We start from the raw sequence: 21,519 nt of genomic DNA on the forward strand, positions 1-21,519 counted from the left end.
GTTGCTAAAGTAGTGTTGGTAACATTATTTAAGGTAAAATACATTGAAATTTCCAATCAGATCTTAAGGGTCTTTTTTTTTTAATCCTGTTTTCACAAATCAGATAACTATACTGAATTAAAATCCTGTTAATGAATTTATGTATTTATTTACAGCTATGACTTCACGCCTATGGATTCCTCTGCAGTCTATGTGTTAAGTAGTATGGCTCGTCAGCGTCGTGCATCTTTGTCTTGTGGAGGACCTGGAGGTCAAGACTTTGAAAGATCTGGATTCAGTAAAAACTGTGGCTCCCCGGGATCCTCACAGCTCTCTTCCAATTCCTTGTATGCTAAAGCTGTCAAAACCCACAGCTCAGGGACTGTGAGTGCCACTTCTCCTAACAAGTGCAAAAGACCAATGAATGCCTTCATGCTTTTTGCCAAAAAATACAGAGTTGAATATACTCAGATGTATCCAGGGAAAGATAACAGGTAAAAACAGTGATAATTCTGACTGTAACAATTCAGTAACACTTCTGTGCAGTTCAGAGGAGCTGGGATAGTTAAGTTATTCAGTAGCTTTCATTATTGAATTCTGTTTTCTAGGTTGATTTTAAAGTAAAATGTTTAAGTGGAATTTTTAGGGTCATGTGTAACTGTTTTATAATACCTAGACAGATAATTAGGTTAGCTAAGAGGTAAGGATCTGCCTTCTAAAATAATATTAAATGTCACTTGCCTGTTAGATGACACAGTTCTAACAATTGACTGTTCCATCTTTACAGAAAAGACTAGCACCTTCTTGTGTCAGATCTCAAGGATGTACTTGTTTTACAACTGTGTCATGCTATGGGATGTGCAGGCATTGGCAGTTTGTAATGACTGCCAGATTTGTCAAAAGACTACAAGGGGTCCTCACTAGAGCCCAGGGATAAAAGTTAACAGTGCGAGTCCTTCTTACTGTTTGCTTGTGCCCATACCTCATCTCTTAGAATCCTCTACTGCTCGCTTCCTCTCAAACCAACCAAGTTCTCCACGGATTAAAATTATCTTCTCCATTCTTCCTAGTTCCCTTAATCCTTGATATTCTGAGAAAAGTCAAATGATTATGCACATAAAATAATTCAGCTTTGAATTCCGGTTTTAATGACTCATGATCTTTTTATATATATACATATATATATATATATATATGAGATATATTGACATATGACATATTAGTTTCAGGTGCACAACATAATGATTTACTATTTGTACATATTAAGAAATGATCACAACTAGTCTAATTAATATCCATCACCATACATAGTTAGGAATTTTTTTTCTTGTGATAGGAACTTTTAAGATCTATGTTCTTAGCAATTTTCAAATATACCACACAGTATTATTCACTGTACTCACCCTGCTGTACATTACAGCTCCATCACTTAAAACTGGAAGTTTGTACCTGTTGACCATCTTCACCCATCTTGCCCACCCCAAATACTTCCATTTTAAAAAGAGAAGCTTCTTATACCAAATGCATCTGTGACTTGGAAATTGATACATATGTGAATACTTTTTAATCAATTTCACTAGTAAATGTGTCAACCATTATATAGTACCTTTAACTCGGAGACTATAAAAACTGGTTTTTATTTTACTAAAAGAAGATGCAGTGCAATGTTGAATTGCATCGACTTACTGGATTAAAAAATACATACATTTACTACATTTTAAATTTCTTTTCAAGTAGAGCTTCTGTGGCGACTGTTCTAAAGCTCAGATGCCTGTTTTCTAGCTTCCATGTCAGCCATTGTGAAATCTTTTGTACGTACTTCATGCAGTCATTCCAGACCACCTGTTTCGTATGAGTGTCATGAAATTAAGGGTTAATGAGGGTTAAGCTCTTCACAAAAGGGAAACAGTCTGTGTCTGCCTGTTCTGGATGAGACCATTTTAGTAGTTTTGGGAACAAATTAATAAACAGGGAACAGCTTCAAATTTCTATCATGATGGGTCTTACCAGTTTGACTTTTTCCCCTTTGAGTTTATCCAGTTTTCTTAAGTAGTAAGTGTAACTGTGGCCTAAGGTTTATTTGGTGGTGTCTTTGGAGGTAAGTGGTAAGTGTGCATAGTTAGCGCCACCACATTTTCACGGCGGTTGCATGAATGAAAAAAGGCTTATCGTGACTATTTGATGGGTTATGGGCACAAACAGAAAGTAAGAATACCTTTCAATACAAGGTGAATATGCTGCTGATACTAAACACTGTCTGCCTTAATAATCTTAAACATCTTTGGAAGACCGATGTACCCAATGGTAATTCAAACAAACCATTTCGTTGAAATATTTAACTTTTTTCTTCAAATCTAAGCTGTGTAAAATATCCAGTTTTTAGCCCTTTTAGATATTGGCCCTATTCTAGGAGGCTTTAATTGCCAAGATTACGATGAATGGACCATGACTTCAGATTTTACTGGAAATGAGTACAGTAGTCTTGACCTTTCTCCTTCTCTATGTTGGACGAGATTTTTGTCTTTCAACTTTCTACTTCTTCCTAAAGTAGCAGCACTTGACATGAGTTTTCTGAAAAATTCTTGCTTTCAACACTGTGTAAATGTTTCTTTTACAGAGCCATAAGTGTGATCCTTGGTGACAGGTGGAAGAAAATGAAGAATGAAGAGAGGAGAATGTATACATTAGAAGCAAAGGCTTTGGCTGAAGAACAAAAACGTTTAAATCCTGACTGTTGGAAAAGGAAAAGAACCAATTCAGTATGTTTCAACAAGTAGTTGCTTAAAGTGATCTTGACTTAACTCCAAAATTGTACTAGCGTATTGGAGCGGTTGTTAGAAGCTTTAAATGGGCGTTGATGCTGTTTCTCAGCCTTCTTATCTTTCAGAACCTAAATAATGTTTGCACACCATCATATAAGGCAGGCTGCCTTTCGTCATTAGTGCCATTTACTCTTGTAGCTTGCAAAGTAGGAATGTTTGCTAGAGATGCTAAAGTAGAAGACTCTGAAATGAGTATTTCTGGTTGGGTTGAAAGATGGGGCTTATTAACTCATTACTATCACAGGAGAAGAATTTTCTGATTTGGGGTGGTATGTCTCAACAGCCTTTCTTTTCTTAATTGGTGATGGGCTGTGGAGGTGGGGACTTCTGACATTTGCACAGAATTTCTAGGTTAAAAATCTCAGCAAGGAGAAGAAATAGAAAGGCCCAGGAAGGCTAGTAAACAAGTTTGCACCATAATAATGCTGTATTGGATAGACCTGATTCTTAAAACTTTTCCATTACTAGACTAGCATCTTTTAAGTGTTTTCGATTAATTACAAGAAAACGTCACATGATTGATAGAACAGAATGAGCTCAATTTGAAATATCATTTAAAGACAAAGGGACAGCATCAGTACTTCGCAGCAGGAGGGCTGGCCAAGGATGTTCTAATTCATTCTCTGTATTTGTCTATTTCTGTATAGTAACATGTGGTTCTCATCTGTTTAAGAATTTCTTATAAAGAAGCAGTCAGCAGTCAGATTCCAGTATGAGGGTGACTGAACTAGATTTTTGAAGTTCTTTAGGATTCCATGTGGTAGGACTTGGCCTGGATCCCCTTTCCTGTCTGCTCATCCTAGTCGATCTCTCTTGTCTCAGCATTTTCATAAATTTTCTGGATGCTTGGACCATCAGGTATTATCAGACTTAAAAAAAATCACCACCTTTGAGAAAGCGATCTTTTTTTAATAGTATGGTTGTTAACATTATATTATCCATCTTAGCTTTCATTTGTAGAACCGCTGTGTATTTATGTGTAAACATTCACTGAGTTATTAATTTTATCTCCACAGGGCTCACAACAACATTAAACCAGGATGCTTATGTTCTTAAGTCTGTATTTGCATAAACATTGACTGTTGATGGAAAGACTTAAGAAGATCAAGGTCTCACCATTTGTCCTGAATCCGTGTGACCGTAAGATACTGATAGCATTGAGTCTTGAAATGATTGATTTAATAATATGAGTGAGGATTTGCTTTCTCCATTAGAGCATTAAGTAAGCTAAAACTATCAACATTGTAAACCAAATTGCCTTATTTTCTTCCAAACTTCATATATGTCTATCAGGTAATATAGGCTTGAAAATTGATATCCTGTGGTGCTAAAGTACAGTAGAAAGAGAGGAGAAGTGTATACATGTTTTATTTTAAATTGTACAAAGGGGGAATTTAAAAATATGTAACTGCTGTTTATACATTGGCTCCTTACTGCTTATTAATCTGTATTGTATACATAATGGAGTGAAGCAGAAGCCGGGAGTTGGCCTTTCCTTGAGCAACCACCATATGGCTCAGCATCTGTGCCAAACACGGGGGCTCCTAGTCTGGCCAGTGCCAAGAGGTTGCCGGAACAGGGGGCAGGTGGATGGTGTCAGTGTCACAGCCTGAGAGCCACCTGCCACGGCTCCCGGAGCATGCTGAGTGGACGCGCCAGGTGGCAGCACCCACCCCTTGCTCGATGGAGACAGCCCAGGCCAAGGTAAAGTTAGTGAATAGCATTGGGGTATAGTCACTGTAATGGTGCTGTTAACGGTTGACACCATTGTATTTTTAACTTTTGTGTCCTGTATCTCCTCAGCCACATATCTTAATATCGTATTTGTCATCGTATCTCTATGGTGGGGGCAGACTTTGCACTTATGCAGTGCAACACGTGCACTTTACTTTCCTCCAAACTGTCTACAGTGAGAGCAAACACAATGGCAATACAGCTGCTTATGCTCTGAGCTACAATCATGGCTTTTCATGTTACTTACCCAGTGGTGTTTCTGGTTAGGAATCACAGCTGTAAAACTGAATTTCAGTTCATTACACTTCTTCATGATGTTGCCCCTAAATTTTGCACACTATATTCTTGTATATTATTTCAAATAAAATGAAAAAATTGTTTATCTCTGACTTCCACTGATTGATCCTGACTGACCTTTACCAATGAGTCATCAGAATAACAGGTTCAGGAGATGGAAAATATTTTAGAAGTGGCTTATGGGATTTTAAACATTAAATTTAAAATAAAATGTTAATGACAGGGCAAGGGCAATAGAAAACGTAAGGACCTAGATTACCTACTATTTATAAGAAATCTTATAGAGTAAAAGATATTTTTAACTTGGCATCTCTGTTACAAAGTTGAACAGCCCCGAAAGTCTGTTTTTAATAAAATGACACACAAGAGTGTAAAGACAGCCTTGCTCTATCTTTATTAAAGATACAGTTACACAACATTTAGCCCTACATCTTAGCTTTGGGATATGCCAGTGGTTCCCAAACTTTGTTGCATGTTGGAAACACTTCAGGATATATATATATTTTTAAATACTAATGCTTGGCTTCTACCCCCATACGTGTTAACAAGGGGTACAAATTGGGCATCAGGGTTTTTTAAAGCTTCTACCAGTGAGTCTAATATGCAGCCAAATATGGAAACCACTGGGCTACCTACTTATCCAGTGAGGAAGGATGCCAGTTGGGGAGAAGCAGTGTACTTACTAGAAGTTGGTCGAATCCCTTAAGCAGCAGCGGGGACTCTGTGATGGGAAAGAAGTTTTAGATAGCCTCACAGAAAAGCCTGAGAGGAGAGACAAGAGTTTGGTATCTTTCTGGAAAAAATCAGGTCCACAGAGTTGGAAGGTGGTGATGATGAATCAGTTTTGACATTTTATGCTACGTAAGGTAGAAGGGCTTCAGAGGTAAACAGGAAAGATCAACAGGAAATACAAAAAATTCAATTACATTCTTAAAATAGTAGATGGCAGCTGTCCTTTAGAGTATGTGTTAAATTGCCAACCTTGGATAGGTTAGCACAAAATGGACATTAAGAAATACTTCACATTATTACTGAAGAGCAGACATAGCTTTTTGAAGCAGTTGAACCATTATGGGATAAACTGGTGCAAATTCTTTGCCTTCTCTGCTTTTAACTGATTGAACATAAGCTTCCAGGGCACCCCTGAAAACCAAAAGAAAACAAGGATCAGAAGGTTATACAAATGAAATAAAAGAGCTCGGAGGATGCCAACACCTAAAAGCAGCCCATTTCTGGAACTGCTTTGCCCAGTCGACCAGCCCTCAAACACTTGTTGGTCGCGTTCCTGTGGTTAAGGTGCAGAGCTGTGCACGGTTTTCAGCCTGCGTTGCACTTAGTGGTCTCATCACCCAATCGGAGGCTCTCTGGCGCCTAAGATTCCCAGTTTCCCTTTCGTGGTCTTTCCTACTGAAGAGACTTCTGCGGAGCCAAGCGCAGCCTGTGTCGACGCGCTGAGCTCACGAGGGGGCGCCCTGCACTGTGCAGTGTGCACGGCACTGCCGGAGGCAGGGCCCTCGCTCAGCACACACTGACACTGGCAGGGCTTTGTATTCCTGTTACCACAAGTAGGATAAATTGTTCTTAGGCTCCAACTGTTGGCCTATTAGGCGACGAGAAGGCAGGCAGTCTGAATTTAGCCAAGAGTATGATAATGATGTTCTCATGAATTAGATCCGGGGCTCAGCAAACCAGCCCACAGGTCAAGTCCAGCCCTGTGCTTGTTCGTTTATGCATATTTTTCATTATTGGTCTATTTAAGTTCCAAGTAGAACAATTTTTTGTCATAGCCATGAAGTTTCACACTCTTGAGAGTAGAGCATTTCCATAAAGATGTAAGTTAATACCATAACTCGGCTCACATACTGTCTCAAGTCCCATCTAATGTGTAATTTTTCACTCTTATTTGCTCCCAAACACTGAAAATATGCATCCTCTGTCAGGCTTGGCCGTTATTTTCATTTCACTGCAGGGGATATACTTGCCAGGCGCGTGTCCAGCTCTGCTCACACCACAGCGCCCTGCAACCCCACTAGCCACTGTCATGGTTTCATACACAACTGAATCTCCAATCTCTCATTTCCAGCCCTGACCTCCCTCCCGATCTCTGTGTTCTGGACATCTTTATCTGATTCCTTCCAGGTCTCCCTGAAACTCACCTGTCAGAAACCTAGGGCTGTCCGAACCCATGGAACCTATAACACTGAGAGTGAGCCCCAGTGTAAGCTATGGACGCTGGGTGACCATGATGTCCATGTGGGCTTCCCAGCTGTAACAAATGGGGCCACTGTGGAGGAGGGGGTGTTGATAATGGGGGCGGCTGTGCAGTGGGGACAGGGGACATAGGGAAAAATCTGTGCCTTCTCAAATCTGCTGGGAACCTAAACCTGGTCTAAAAAATATCAAAGGAAAAGGAAAAAACAAACCTAGGATAAAAAAACCCAGGCGAAGGGTAGCGTTCTGCCCCTTCCCCTATTTCAGCAAAGGACACCATCATCTCCCCAAGGTCTGTATCTAAAATTCTTTTAGTCCTACACCCGACCACCACTTTTAACTTACCCCACGTTACCACATCCGGTCCCTCCTCTCCCCTTCAGCTTCAGTCTCAACCCTGCCATCTAGTGCCCTAATTGCTGCTGTAGCCTCGTAGGTGGTGGTCACCCTGGTGCCATCAGCCCTGCACTAGAGGACCTGCCACACTACAGCCAGAGACGGCCACCTGAGGTCCGTGACCTGCCATGCCCTCTCGCCATCGGGGCAGTGTCTCCACTCACAATCCCACCGAACACCAGCTTCATCAACAACCTCCCCCAACGCTGTGCGACTGCTGGGTTCCAAACCGTTTGCTGTGCCCTAAAAAGACCCTCAAATCATTAGTTTCCGTTGTTCGCGTTACCGACACAGGCAGAACAGCTCCATCCAGCTCACTGGTGACTCTCAGCCCAACCCTGAGAGACCTGGATGCTCGTGCAAATGCCACTCTGAAAGAAAGATGTCTCTGCCTAACAAGGTCGGGCTCCAAAAAGGGCCTGTTTCCCTCGACCACACTGGCTTGTCTCATTATTAGCAAGACATAGCTTCTTCATTAACCGTCCTTATCTTTGGAACGCCCCTCCGCGCTTTCTTCCTCGTAGAGCTTTTACACAGGACCAGCCCAAATGCCTTGTTTTGATAAAGCCTTTCCTAACTCGAGGCAGCACAAAGCTGAATCCACCGTGGAGTCACATCAAGTGGAAAGGTCTGGGACTTCTGCACCAAGAGCGTGGCTTAGCCAGACCCCAGCATTTGGGGACGGATCCCTGAAGGCTGGCTTCAAGTGAAGTAATACTTTACTACTCATGCTAAAGTAATCAAACTAGAAACCAGCTCTGCGGGGGCCTGGCAGGCTCTTAGTTAAGAAGCACCACTGGGACATCAGGCTCTGCGCCCCCCCCCCTCCCCGGCCCCGCACCGAACTAGCTGTGTGATCTGGGCTACATTTTGAGCCTATTTGCTCATCTGCAAAGTGGGAAGAATACCTACATGACTTAGTTTTGAGAGGTAAAGGATCGTACTGTGAAGAACCTGGCTCTCTTCCAAGTACATCTACGAACCTATGAAGCACTCAAATACGGTTTTCCCCACCGCGCTTCTGATGGCCTCAGATTCTCCATGTAAGGAGCAAGTTGTTTACGCTTCTACCACGCATGACCACATTGCCGTGAAAGGATCTGTGTGTTGGTTAGTTTCCCTCTTAATATGTAACAACTCTGAGGCTTGGGGCTGTTTTCTGCATTTATGTAGCCCCAGGACCTAAGTGCTTGCCAAATGCAGGGTGAACGAATTAAAAAAGTGAATTAGATACAGGAAGACAGAGAACTGTAATGAAAAAGACAAAAGCAATGAAGAAAGGAAATAAAAGAGAAGCATGAGTGCAGGGATCCTCAAAAGTACAGGCAAGCAAAATGGAATTTAATGCCCTTAAAGAACAATGTCCTGTGAGATGCCTTATTCATGTCAGGGCTGAGCCTTAGATGAAGCTGTTTCTCTGTGAAAAAACTTGTTTCTTTTAGTAATGCTATTTAAGTTGCTATGGCATCCTGGGCAAACGCCCCACTCCCAACATGTAGTCCCTCCAGATTCACACAAGGTAGAGAAACCCCCAAGGGCTCCAACTGTCTTTGAGACAATGGTGTATATGTATCAGTCTAAGAAATTAATGCACTGAAATTCACAGAAACTGTAATTCTGCAATGAATGGGTTAGAGTCATTTTTATCTAATCAATGGACAAAAATCCACTTAGTTTCATCTGCTTTCAGAAGGATAAGATATTACATAAAACTAGACAATATGTGGAAGAAAGTTCAGAAATGAGTTCGGTTAGTGTTTTTGGTTTTCATCAAAAACACCATCAGAACTACGGAGAGAAAAAAGATTAAAGCTGCCCTCCCACGTAAAATCAGAGCAAGATTTTCAAGCAATTATTACTTCATTTGCTTGAGCAAAACATCAGCTTTCTTGGAAGTCGGGCCAAGCATTATGTAAGAGTCTCAACTCTGGTTTGTATCCAAAATAGGAAGATTATTAAAGTTACCCTTATTGAAAAAAGAAATTAGTATAGGAACTGTGCAAACAATTAGCAGAGGGGAGGGTTTGTGGTAACATGGCAACACTGCCCAATGTGATATAAACTAACCAAGTGGAGGATTTTACGGAACACACAAAATTGATTTTTGTCAGGCAGGACCTATCTGTGCTTAGTACAGAGATACCTAAATGACTTAAAAAACTACCATGTGCCTTCGCAGGCCTTCCCCTGACTCCATCCTCCCCTGGGTCTCACCTCTGGCACCCAGTTCCCAGAACTGGAAGGGATCTCACACCATAGGAACACCTGAAAGATGTTCCTATGTGGAGACCAAACCCCCACCTCCAACAACAGGGATCCTGGGGTTCTGCAGAAGTGGAGCAGCTGAGGGAATGGTTCCCAGCCCGTGGGCCCTGGACGCCCGGAGGAGGGCATGGGGTCCAAGGATGCACGGGGCACTGAGAACTGTCTGACGATTGTACAGGTGAAAAGTACCAATAAGCAAATAAAGTCTGTATATAGTTGTGACACCATAAAGGTGTTCCCCTACTGAGACTCAGGAAAAACAAAGGAGAAGAGGCCACAGTCAGAAGAGTTGCTGTCCTACTGCCAATATCAAGAGTCGGTATGTATGCTGCCAATCCTACTTCTTGTGCAGAACTTGAGAAATCTTTCCATCACAACCTCAGTCTTCATCTTTGCCGAGAACGTAGTCAATACCTGCAGACCCCCAGGAGTTCCCCAGGCTGCCGCCCCGCCCCCAAGGGCGCACATGCCTGCCTGGCAGGGGCCGGGAGGTACCATCTTCCCCACTTCCCCAACTCGGCCCCAGGAGTCACTGATGACTCCACTTTTAAAATTAACTTGACTAAGATCCATTCAAGCTCTAGAGAAATGTCTGGTGTCAAAAGGAAGCAGAAAGGAAGGCAGAAGAGAGGTCATTACTTGCCATTTGTTCCGCAGCAGTAGCTGCTATACCCTCGATCTGCCCTACTTCTGACGACTTAACACACTGCGCCGGGAGGAGATGAGTCTACAAGGTTTGCCCCCAAAGCTAAAACAAATTTACTGACATTTAAAGGGCAATACTCACCCTAGGTTTATCTATAGGGGCAAGAAATTCATCCAGTGGTGCTTCAGTATGCAGGGATGAAATCAGTTTTGCAATAACAGGTAAGAAAGGACGTTCTCTAGGACAGAGCTTCCTGCTTTGTTAGCAGCCTGGGCCGGAGCAGGAGCACAGGGTTTGGAGCCCCCGAGGAGGGCTTCATTCCCTGCTCAGGACCGAAGGCTCTGGTATCAGCCATGCGTGGCGTGATGCGCAGGCCTGATTCAAAAAGCTTGACAGCATTTCTGAGCATGGTTTTCAGTTGCTAAATATAGGCTCAGCAACAGCACTGCCGATGAAATCACTCGGGAGACATTTTTAAAAAGAAGCAAAAGGAAGCAGATTTGTGATGTGCCCACAGCAGGACAACTGTTGTAGATGAGCTCAGTCCAACTTGGTAGAGGACAAAGGTGCGCCCTGTTCCATCAACTGAGCCCTGCGCACTCCTGTACTAGCCAGTGGGCTGCAGCTGGCGGGTCAACGGGACTCGGGGAGGGCACCGCAAAGCCCCACACCAGCCCCGGCGGAGTCCCCCGTCCACACCTGGGGCCTCTTCTGAGGGCCGTTTAACCAGACGCCGCACTGACGGTGACAGCTTCACCGCGCGTCCCACCCCACTCCTCGCTCAGATACTCAGAGCTGAGAGGACAAGCGGCCAGCACGGAATAAGAGCAGGGGCACGGGCCACCCTCCTCTTTATCCACTGGCAGGGCCGGGCGCTCCCCCTGGGCGCCGGTCGCCACACTTGAGGACTCGGCGCCGCTCCCGGATCTGGCGGGCTGAGGCTTCCTCCACAACCCCCACAGCTTCCTTCCTCGGCGGCAGGGGGGGTGGAGTGGGGTGGGCTCGCACTTGGCGACTGTGCTCTGAAGCCCCAGCTGTGCTGCGGGGAGCCGCGGGCCACTTTAAGAAATCCCAATGCTGGCTCCCAGGGAGATTCCGAGGCAGTCAGGGTGTGGCCTTGACACGTGGATTTTTCAAAGTTCTGTAAGTGACTCTTGGGTGCAAACACAGCCGAGAACCACTTCAGCACACGAGCCCCAGGCTGGCTCTGGAGAACCCAACTCATCCCCTGCTCTTAGACTCAAGCAAAGGCTGGTTTGGTGCCCTGGTCCCCAGGCTAAGAGCATTAGGGTCCCTTGGAAGAGTCGAGAATGGCTTCCAAAGTGATTTAAGAGGTACAACTGCCTGGCTTTGGAGAAGGAGGGTGACAGAGGAGTTGAATGATGGCTTAAAGGTTTTCTAGCTTGGCTGGATATAGGTGACAGTGACACCCCAACCAAGACAGGGAGTCTGCATCAACAGAGGAATGGATAAATAAGATGTGGTACATATATACAATGGAATATTACTCAGCCATTAAAAAGAATGAAATAATGCAATTTACAACAACATGGATGGACCCAGAGATTGTCATACTGAGTGAAGTAAATCAGACAGAGAAAGAGAAATATCGTATGACATCCCTTATATGCGGAATCTAAAAAAAAATGATACAAATGAACTTATTTACAGAACAGAAGCAGACTCACAGACTCAGAGAATGAACTTATGGTTACGGGGCTGGCAGGGGAAGGATGGGGGGATATTCAGGGAGTTTGGGATCGACATGTACACACTGCTATATTCAAAACAGATAACCAACAAGGACCTACTATATAGCACAGGGAACTCTGCTCAATGTTATATGGCAGCCTGGATGGGAGGGGAGCCCTGGGGGAGAATGGATACATGTCTACGTATGGCTGAGTCCCTTTACTGTGCACCTGAAACTATCACAACATTGTTAATTGGCTATACTCCAATATAAAATAAAAAGTTTACAAAAAAAAAAAAAAGACAGTCTAAGAGAATGAGCAGGTTTGAAAGGAAAGATGATTTACTTTCAGCATTTTGGGGTTGAGATTTCTGTGGGGCTTTGAGTGATGACATGTGACAGCAAGTTTGCTGGCCTGAGGCCCCGGGCAACCAAGATGAACCACAGACCCGGAGCCACAGGACGGAAGAGGTCACTAGAGTCATGGGTCTGGGTGAACTCACCTGGGAACCAAAGTACAGATCGAACGTGAAGGTAAAAGAGCCAGGAACACACTGTGGGAAATGATGGCCTTTAAGGAGTGGACAGAAGAAGACAGTTCAGCAAACGAGACTGAGGGAAAATATGGCCACAGAGGTGAGAAGAGAAACAGATGACGGAGGTGCCACGGAAGATCCAAGAAGGCAGGGCCTGTCTTGGTTTGCTTTGTGTCCTCAGGGCCTGGCACATGGTGAGTATCAATAAAAATAAGTGGAATCGGTCAGCTGATGAGCAGTTTCAAGAAGGAAGTGGTGGTCACTTCTAGCTAAAGCTGCAGAGTGATAAAGTGAGAACAGAAACATCTGCATTTGGTGGCTAAGAGGTCTCTGGAGATTCTGGTGAGGGAAATTTCAAAGGAGAGTGCTGATGGAAGAGAGATGCTTAGTAAGCCGTACGGGACAGTGCAAGCATCCCACCCTGGGCATGGCGGGGGTGTACGGGGGGTGGTGGGTGTGTCTGCATGTGTGCGCACACGTGCATAAACACACCTGAGAGGCACTAGGCTGCTGGGTGTCCTTGTTTTCTACTAATAACAGTATCACGTTTACTCCCATCTGCGTTCCACGACTTCAGTAACTGCCCCACGTGGAAATGAAGCAGAAAATGGAGCCAAGGCAAGGAGTCGCTTCATAGTTGAGGTTGGTTTTCAAAACAGAAGCGCATGGTTCTTAGGGCTGCATCAGGCATGGGACAGCACAAGAGGGGATGTGGAGGACACGGAAAGCAAAACCTGACATGCCCCCCAGCAACGCGCCCCGGCAGCACTCCAGCAGGTGAGGCGCCTGCCCCGGGGGAGCACAACGTGCACACGCCCGCCGGGGCCCTCTCCTTCCTCCTCCCCTACATCCCCCACGCCCTGGGCGGTGCCCCTGCAGCGCACAGCTCTACCTGATGAGGAGGAGCCTGTCCTTTTCAGAGGGATGGTCATCCAGCCACTGGGAGAAGCGTGCGTGGGACCACTCGGCCCTCTGCAGGGTGGAAACACAATCAGAGGAGAGAGGGTGAATCCCATCCTGCGACAGCACGTGCGGGTTCAGAGAGGATCGCAGGGATTCCCGGGGTCAAATGACGCCAGACACCTGCCCGATGGCAGGCGGCACAGCCCCTGGGGCACCTTCCTGACTCCCAAAGAGCCTTTTGGGTTTGCCAATTGAAGGTAGGTCAGAAAAGTAAATGGAGTCTCCGTCAAAAAACTTTATGGGGCTTCCCTGGTGGCGCAGTGGTTGGGAGCCCGCCTGCCGATGCAGGGAGCGCGGGTTCATGCCCTGGTCTGGGAAGATCCCACATGCCGCGGAGCGGCTGGGCCCGTGAGCCATGGCTGCTGAGCCTGCGCGTCCGGAGCCTGTGCTCCGCAACGGGAGAGGCCACAGCAGTGAGAGGCCCGCATACCACAAAAAAAAAAAAAAAAAAAAAAGCTTTACGAACATAAATTACTTGTGTCACTATTATTTAAAGGGCTAATTCTAGATACAGCAGGCAATTTTTACACTGCTGAGAAAGTAGGGGCTGGGCAGTGGGACTCTTTCTTCCTTCCTTAGGCATTTGCTGCCAGGACAGGAATCCGTGATTACGTAAGGCAGGAGAAGGTCGGGCACCTTCAGTTGGGGGGAGGGGGGCGGCAGCGGCACATTCTTCACTTCCTTACCTGGAAGGGGGATCTCAGCTCAGGGGGTGCTCTTGTGAACAAAAACTGGATAATGATGCTGAATGGAATAATGTCCCCCAGTGCAGGGCTACTGGCCACGTGTTCACTTGTCTGGAAGAGCAGTGGTCTAAAAGAGGGAAACGCAGAAGTTATGTAATGCTATTCGATACAGAAAGAGGTGACCTGGTAGAAGAATCACAACAGCATACTAGCAGAATATAACCGCACAGTAGCGTAATAGCATAATACGCAGTGGAAGAATGAGTAACAGCAGTCTTCCTACACTGGCTAATTCCTAACCATTTCTTAACCCCGTTTAGCCGGGAGACACACACACCCACCCCACACTCTGGCAGGTGGACCTGCCCTTCAGCTCCTTCCTTGACCCCCAGCTCACTGCCTTTGGGTCTGACTTTACTTCAAGGTGACTCAGCAAAATCCCCTCTTAGAGCTCATCTGATGAACAGGCTAAAATCAAAGCACTTAGCTGAAGCTGTCAAGTAGTTGTAATTAACAGGTTTGGTCAAAATTTTCAGTTTTTATTTTATATAAAATCCTTCCTTGGGCTATAATCTAATGTGGATAAATTCAAAATTTCAATAAATTCAAAATTCAGTTTTCTATACAACTTTTCAAAGGGCAATTACGTCCTTGTATATACAAAATTATTACCTCACACTGACCATCCCTCCCTCCTGACACACTGTGTGTCTGGGCGTCACCATCCACGAAGGGCCTCCCTCATTTTACTGTACTTCACAGATTTGGTGTTTTTTACCAAACTGAAGGTTTATGGCAACACTGTATTGTTAGATGATGGTTAGCATTTTTAGCAATAAAGTATTTTTAATTAAGATACGTACAATTTTTTTAGACATAATGCTACTACATACTTAATAAACTATAGTATAAACGTAACTTTTATATGCACTGGGAAACAAAACAATCTGTGTGGCTGGCTTTACTGTGACAGTTGCTTTACGGCAGTGGTCTGGAACCGAACCCGTAATATGTCCGGGGTACCCCTGCATTTTACAGGAGCCTGCAGGAAAATCTATCCCGTTACCCAACCACCTACCCCCTTGTCAAAGGCTGGCAAAAATAATTTGAAACTTTTACTGACTCTTCCTTGGCTTTGGGCTCTGATGGATAAGAGTTAATTAAAGGCCAAGCTGTAGAGGCTGAATCTCAAGAGGAAAGATGGCAGCAACATCTCCTGACTCAGCAGCGATTCTGAAGTATGTAAAATAGCTCTGTACCTGGGCTCTTTCTTCACCCCACGTAATTTACTCCAATCTACAGCTGAAGGCCTGGACGAACCAGAGACACAAGCTTCTTCACCACACTGATGATACACTCAAGAGTCAGCAGTGCTCTCAAAAGATAGTTGGTTCTGGTTGGATCCAGAATATATTGGAAAGAATGTCTTTATAGTAGCTATTCTATAAAATTTATCCCTGGTAGGGATTTTTCTAATTTCAACTGTTTTGTAAAACAACATTATTCTATAATTTATTGTCTTTAACTACTGTGGAAACTTTTTAGTTCATCTGTGTTGCCTGTCTCCAGACTTCCACAAAGCTCTGAACCAGGTCCTCCGTGGGAGCAGGGCTAGGGTCTTCCCACAGCTGTGGGTGGTACACTTGCCTTGAACACTTCCAAGGGCAGTCATCTCACAGAGCTCCATGCTGCAGAGCCTTAGGCAATGAGTCCAGCACCTACTCGGGTATGAAAACGTTGCTGAGGGAATTCTGGTTTTCCTGGAGGCATCCCTGTCTAAGTCCTCCTCTGTGTGTCGAAGACCCTGTCTCCATCTAGGCAAAGCTCCTAGTTTTAACAGCAGCAGCAATGGCTACCACACAGAACACTTATTTAAAGCTTTAGAAACGTGAACTCATTTATTCCTCCAAACGACCCTATGAGGTAGGCACGGTTACATCCCCATTTTACAGACAGGTAAACTGAGAGGAAGAGAAATCAAGTAAAAGCTAGGAAAGGGCAGAACACAGACTCAAACCTGTGCAGCCCGGCTCTTCATTTTGTCAGGCAGCCTCTTTTAGGATATCAACTGTAGCAACTACTCATCACGTTTTTAGAACAGATAGACTTATTCTCAGAGAGAAAAAAAGACCCCTGGAGAAAGTACAACTTCAAACTGTTAACAACTCCTATATGGTAACCTGAGCAAAGTAATGTTTCCAGGACACCGTTTGAAGGCCATGCAGTTATTATCTCTTTAAGTATCCCCAAATTTTCTCCATGGGTCAAGGACCTCCAGTCACCCACATAATTGAACCATATCATCAGAGTCTCTCTTGGAATTATTTTCACCCGGCATGACCTGAAGTTCTTTGGGGGGTGGGGGGCGGCGATGAGCACTACGGTCTCAGAGGCCTCTGGAAGCTGACTCTGGGTGGGAGGGGAGGAAACTGTGCCCCAGCTCCACTTCCCGTAGCCTGGAGAACCCTTGTCCCAGCAGAGGAAGCTGAAACATCTCACAGCCCAAGGTCACCGGTGCTGAGCAGCTGACATTCCCAGACTCAAAGCCAGCCTGGGGCCAAGCGCGTGTTTGAGCTGTAACAGGGCAAAGAGCCAGGGGGGAGGCGGCTCCTCCACTGGGTCACGGGCTCATCCTGCTGGCGCTCCTGAGAGGCCACCCTGAGGATGTGGGCAGACAGGGGAGCTTGTGCCTTCACTTCTCTCCCGGCTGCCCCTGGTCTGGTGAGAGTCCTCCCCTGCCCCAGTAAAGCCCAATCTTTGCCTACAGCATGTGACATGGTAGGATTCATCCTGAACCCTAGCTCATGACATGAGGAGACCCGGGGGGCAGAGGCCAGTCCTGTATGACAGTCCTCCACTTACTGAAGGGCAGCCACATGGAATCCTTTCTGCCTCTATGACAAAAAGATGACCAAGAATTTTGGTCCCCACTCTCTCTCAGTGCTCCCTATATGAAGTCCCACGTACAAATGCTTTAGAATTAAGTACTAAGAAACAATGAACTTTTTCCTAAGAATTGATATACTTCCTTCCTCCCGAAAGTGAGAATTACATAGGTGATTCTGTTCCTCTTTTATCTTTGGCTTCAGGAAGTTTAAAGTCAAATTTGAAACTTATCTACCACAATTAAATTAGTTTTATGGTTTGAATATTTGTGTTTTTCTTTGTTTTCCTTCTATATTCTTGATGCAAACTGCAAACAATCCAAGGGCAGGAAGGGAAGAAGGATGAGAAAGGGAGAGGGAGGGAGACGGTGAGGGAGGAACGATCGGTAACGTGCCACGGCCGGCAGCCCAGCCGAGCCACACACGAGGCTGCTGACTGCAACACCTGCACAGGGCAGGCCTGATAGAAACCAGCTCACTTTGAAACAGCATCTTCTGGTCAATCACTTGTCCCTTTGGAGCTCTGAGTCACAGCTGTAATTTTTCTGCCAAGACCAAATCTTCCACTCTAGCCACTAACAGGACTGCCAAAAAAGCCACGGAAAGCACAACTGGATTTGATTTCGTATTATGCATAATTGCAATAATATGCAATAATTACCTGTAAACACTGAATGCAGACATTTTGTTTCCGGTGCTTGTTTTAAGAAGCTGAAAGAACACAGAATGAGAACCTCCCTTCTCCCTGATTCCACGTGGAATCTGAAATACCGGCAAGTTCAAAAAATACATCACCATCTGAGGTGATAAAAGGAACAAAAGGAAATTCATTAAGGTGTTATAAAACACAGATACCCCAAATGCCACAAAATCACTCTTAGAGAAAAATACTCTAAGTAGCAGTGTTTTTCAAGGTTAAACTTTACAGGCAGCTGGTATTTCTTTTTTAATTTATTTAATTAATTTATTTACTTTTGGCTGCGATGGGTCTTTGTTGCTATGCCCAGGCTTTCTCTAGTTGCGGCGAGCAGGGGCTACTCTTCATTGCAGTTTGCAGGCTTCTCATCGCGGGGGCTTCTCTTGTTGCAGAGCACGGGCTCTAGGCGCGCAGGCTTCAGTAGCTGTGGCTTGCGGGCTCTAAGCGCAGCCTCAGTAGCTGTGGCGCATGGGCTTAGTTGCTCCGTGGCATGTGGGATCTTCCTGGACCAGGGCTCGAACCCGTGTCCCCTGCATTAGCAGGCGGATTCTTAACCACCGCGCCACCAGGGAAGTCCCCAGCTGGTAGTCTTAATTAATCAAGTATTAGATCCCATTAGAAAAAAACTGTACTTCTAGTAGATCTCCACATTTAAGTGATCCAGAGCTGTGTAGCTGTCAGTCTTCTGTTAAGGCCAATTACGGAGTGGAACAAGACTCGAGTCCTGCTGTCCCGCGTCCACAGCCAGCATCCGGGGTTCCTGGGCTGCCTGCCGCCACCCGCACCGCAAAGCCCCTTTTGGTGAGGGCAGCCCAGACCACTGAGAATGTGCACTGAGACGCGGAATCAGCAGAGAAATGAGTGGGGCAGGAGGGGAGGACACGGGACTCCTCCCTGCACTGGACATAGTGAGGGCTTCGGAGAGATGGGAAGAGGCCCAGATATGGTGGCAGGGGGGACTGTGTGTGTCCCAGGAGAGAACGGAGCAGGAGGCTGATGACTGGGGGGTGAGTCAGGGCTCAGAGCAGAGAGGTGAGAGGCCCCCCAGGTTCCTGTCTTGGAGTCTAAGGCTGTCAGTCCCAGGGGACCAGGACAGAAAGGAGGCAGGGGTTTCAAGCAGGTGTTCTCTGAGAATAAAAGCCCACATTTGGTTCAAGCTTTCTGCAGCAACTCCCGGAAGGCTGTCTGCAGCAGAAGATGGGAGATGTGGCATTTCAGAGCAGGAGGTCACCGCCAAAGTGGGGAGTTTAGATTCTCTTTAACACTCTCTGACTTCTCCTGGATGAATCATATAAGTGTGCACATATTGCTCTAGGACCCTCTGGAGTGCAAACAAGCACAGACTTCTGGGATAAGACGCGGGGCTCGGTGGTTGCGAGCACAGGCAGTCCTGGGTCTGAAATGCAGCCCTGCGGCTCACACACAGTTCTCACATGTGCAGCCCCCAAAGCTTACACCCCTCAGCCTTGACTGCTGCCTGGGAGTTGTCCCTAACTCTCATCTACTGTGGTGAGGGTGGAAGGAGAAAGTACCAGGACAACGCTCAGCACAGGCTTAGCATATAATAATCAAACAATGACTGTTAGAATAAAAACGACAACAAATGAACTATCCAGTCCTCCACATGTACCCGGCTGCTCCTAGCACTGCCGAAGAATTGGCAGGCAGCAAAGCGAAGCAAGCCCCAGACGTGGTTGCCTCCTGTCTTCAACGCTGACGTCAGAAACTTGGAATTAAGAATCCAGAAACCTGGGGGAAATCGTGATTGCAGAGGATGGACTGAGTGGAAAGAAGGAACAGAACACATCTGGGGCTGGAAGTGCTCGTCACGGAGGCTGCAGAGACGGCCACCGTCAGGTCTGCAGACCCGCAGGCAGGGACCTGCGCGGAACCTCAAGTGGCAGATGATCACGGAGGTAACTGCAGACACGGGAACCTTCACCACTCCTCCAACTGAAAACTGTTGACGTGAACACTACACTCTAGAGTTACTAATGCTCTTCCTTCTCCGGGCCCCTCATGCTAAGAGATCCATCAGAACACCCCTTATCTCCCGGCAGCTCTCAAGGCTCTTCCACTAAACCCAAGGAAGCTTCCAGCAGAGCAGGCTGTTCCCTGGGAGCAGGCCTGCCTGAAGGCAGGGTCTGTGTCCCGGGCGGTGAGAGGCCTGTGGCTCTTTCTGTCCTTTGTCTCACAACGATCTGCACCGACAGGCCCCTGGCCAGGTGGAGCAAAGGTAACCTCCCTCACCGACACCTCTTGGGGGACACCGTCATGCTGCGGAGGGGTGGACAGGGACAGCGCCTCGTGTGTCTTGTGTACAAACCACCCAGGGGCAAGTCCCTAATGTCGGCAGCTTTCTGAGGCAGCATTCGCTCCGGGGTAAAAGATTCCCGCTGCCTGGGAAATTCTCATGCAGACAGTAAAAGGTAAATGCCTGGAAGAGGCTTGCCAGCCTAATTAAAGAGTCCACTGACATTACGTCCAAGAGAAGCGCCCTGTGGCAGATGGCTGCCTGATGAGGGGAGGGTGCGCCTGCCAAAGCCAGGGTGTCTGGGGAGGGGGGAGGGGAGGCTGCACCGGGGTCTGGGCTGGAGACGCCCCGCCTGGCACCGTCACCCTCCCTTGCACTAGGCCTGCTGTCCCCTCCTGCAGCCCCTGCCTCTAAACCTGCTGGGCTTTTGGTAGTTTGGCTGCCTGTTTTTCTCGCCCCCCGACCCTTACCGTATAACGTTTTAGTATATTTTATATTATTTTTAGGCTCCCTTGTTATTTTTAAATGGATGAAACACTGCAAGAGGGATTGTTAAATATATCTGTTGACTTTTCTAACTACAAATATAAAACAACCAAAGCAAAAAGTTTGAATAATATAGGAAACCTCTAAAGGAAAAATCACTAGTAACAATGCTACTCTCCCAAGGTAACATTTTGATGTTTAGCCTTGATTTTTCCTCTCCAAACACACATGCTATTATTTTAAAAACAGTAGGGATCTATACCATATATACTGTTCAGTAGCCTTTTTCATTTCGTGATGCATGAGGAAGTATTTTTCATATTCTTAGATATTAACTAACAACATAACTTGTTAACGGCTGCATATATTTGATCCTATGAATGTGGCATGTTTTATTTAGCCAACCTCCTACTGACTGCCACTGGGCTGGTGCTGATGTGACTCGGAACCTTTAGGGAGGAGACCCATGAACAAGAGCCCAGGTCAATTACGTACACGACCACTGGACGACGCCTTTTCCTTGTCACAGCACACAGCACAGACGGCAGGGTTCCCGAGAATGGGCCCTGCCCCTGCAACTGCTCAGGACTAATTTTAGAGAAGAGACAGATGTCTTCACAAGTTTTTGCAGGTAGCAAATAAAGTGCCTAGAACTGGGTTACTAGAATAAAGATGACTCTGTATTGACTCACTCCCCTCTAGGAAGGGACTCTGTAGGACCTCCACATGGGGAAGCTGTCCTAAGTCAATCACGACAACTGCAGAGAAGCTGGCGGAGCCGGGGCCTTTCCTGGACATGTATACAGGCAGAGGCAGGGGCACTGACATCCCTTTTCTCCAAAGATGGGACCTGAAACCTTCTTTTCAGACTAGGGCTAGATTTGAACCCCAGAATATACTACGCTTTCATTTTATTTCCTGATCCACTTAATCTTAAAATCTTTATCATATGGTGTCCAAGACCTCTCA

At 45.9% G+C, this 21,519-nt stretch overlaps 2 protein-coding genes across 10 annotated transcripts in view; one reads left to right on the plus strand and one right to left on the minus strand.

Moving 5' to 3' along the window:
• Positions 1–4,924, plus strand: part of HBP1 (HMG-box transcription factor 1) — a 31,252-nt gene extending 26,328 nt beyond the window's left edge. For all 7 annotated transcript variants that reach the window (XM_033438905.2, XM_033438892.2, XM_033438922.1 and 4 more), the window contains 3 exons: positions 156–473; positions 2,597–2,738; positions 3,818–4,924. In XM_033438905.2, coding sequence (XP_033294796.1) covers positions 156–473; positions 2,597–2,738; positions 3,818–3,835 — 478 coding nt within the window. In that variant the 3' untranslated portion in view covers positions 3,836–4,924. The remainder of the gene's footprint in view (positions 1–155; positions 474–2,596; positions 2,739–3,817) is intronic.
• Positions 4,925–5,203: 279 nt separating this feature from the next.
• Positions 5,204–21,519, minus strand: part of COG5 (component of oligomeric golgi complex 5) — a 282,658-nt gene continuing 266,342 nt past the window's right edge. For all 3 annotated transcript variants that reach the window (XM_033438877.2, XM_012534817.3, XM_033438883.2), the window contains exons 20-22: positions 14,229–14,355; positions 13,472–13,551; positions 5,204–5,975 (exon numbers count right to left, since the gene is read on the minus strand). In XM_033438877.2, the coding sequence (XP_033294768.1) occupies positions 5,861–5,975; positions 13,472–13,551; positions 14,229–14,355 (322 nt within the window). In that variant the 3' untranslated portion in view covers positions 5,204–5,860. The remainder of the gene's footprint in view (positions 5,976–13,471; positions 13,552–14,228; positions 14,356–21,519) is intronic.

The sequence above is a fragment of the Orcinus orca genome, chromosome 9 (assembly GCF_937001465.1).
Source record: "Orcinus orca chromosome 9, mOrcOrc1.1, whole genome shotgun sequence".
In the NCBI taxonomy this organism is placed as follows: domain Eukaryota; kingdom Metazoa; phylum Chordata; class Mammalia; order Artiodactyla; family Delphinidae; genus Orcinus; species Orcinus orca.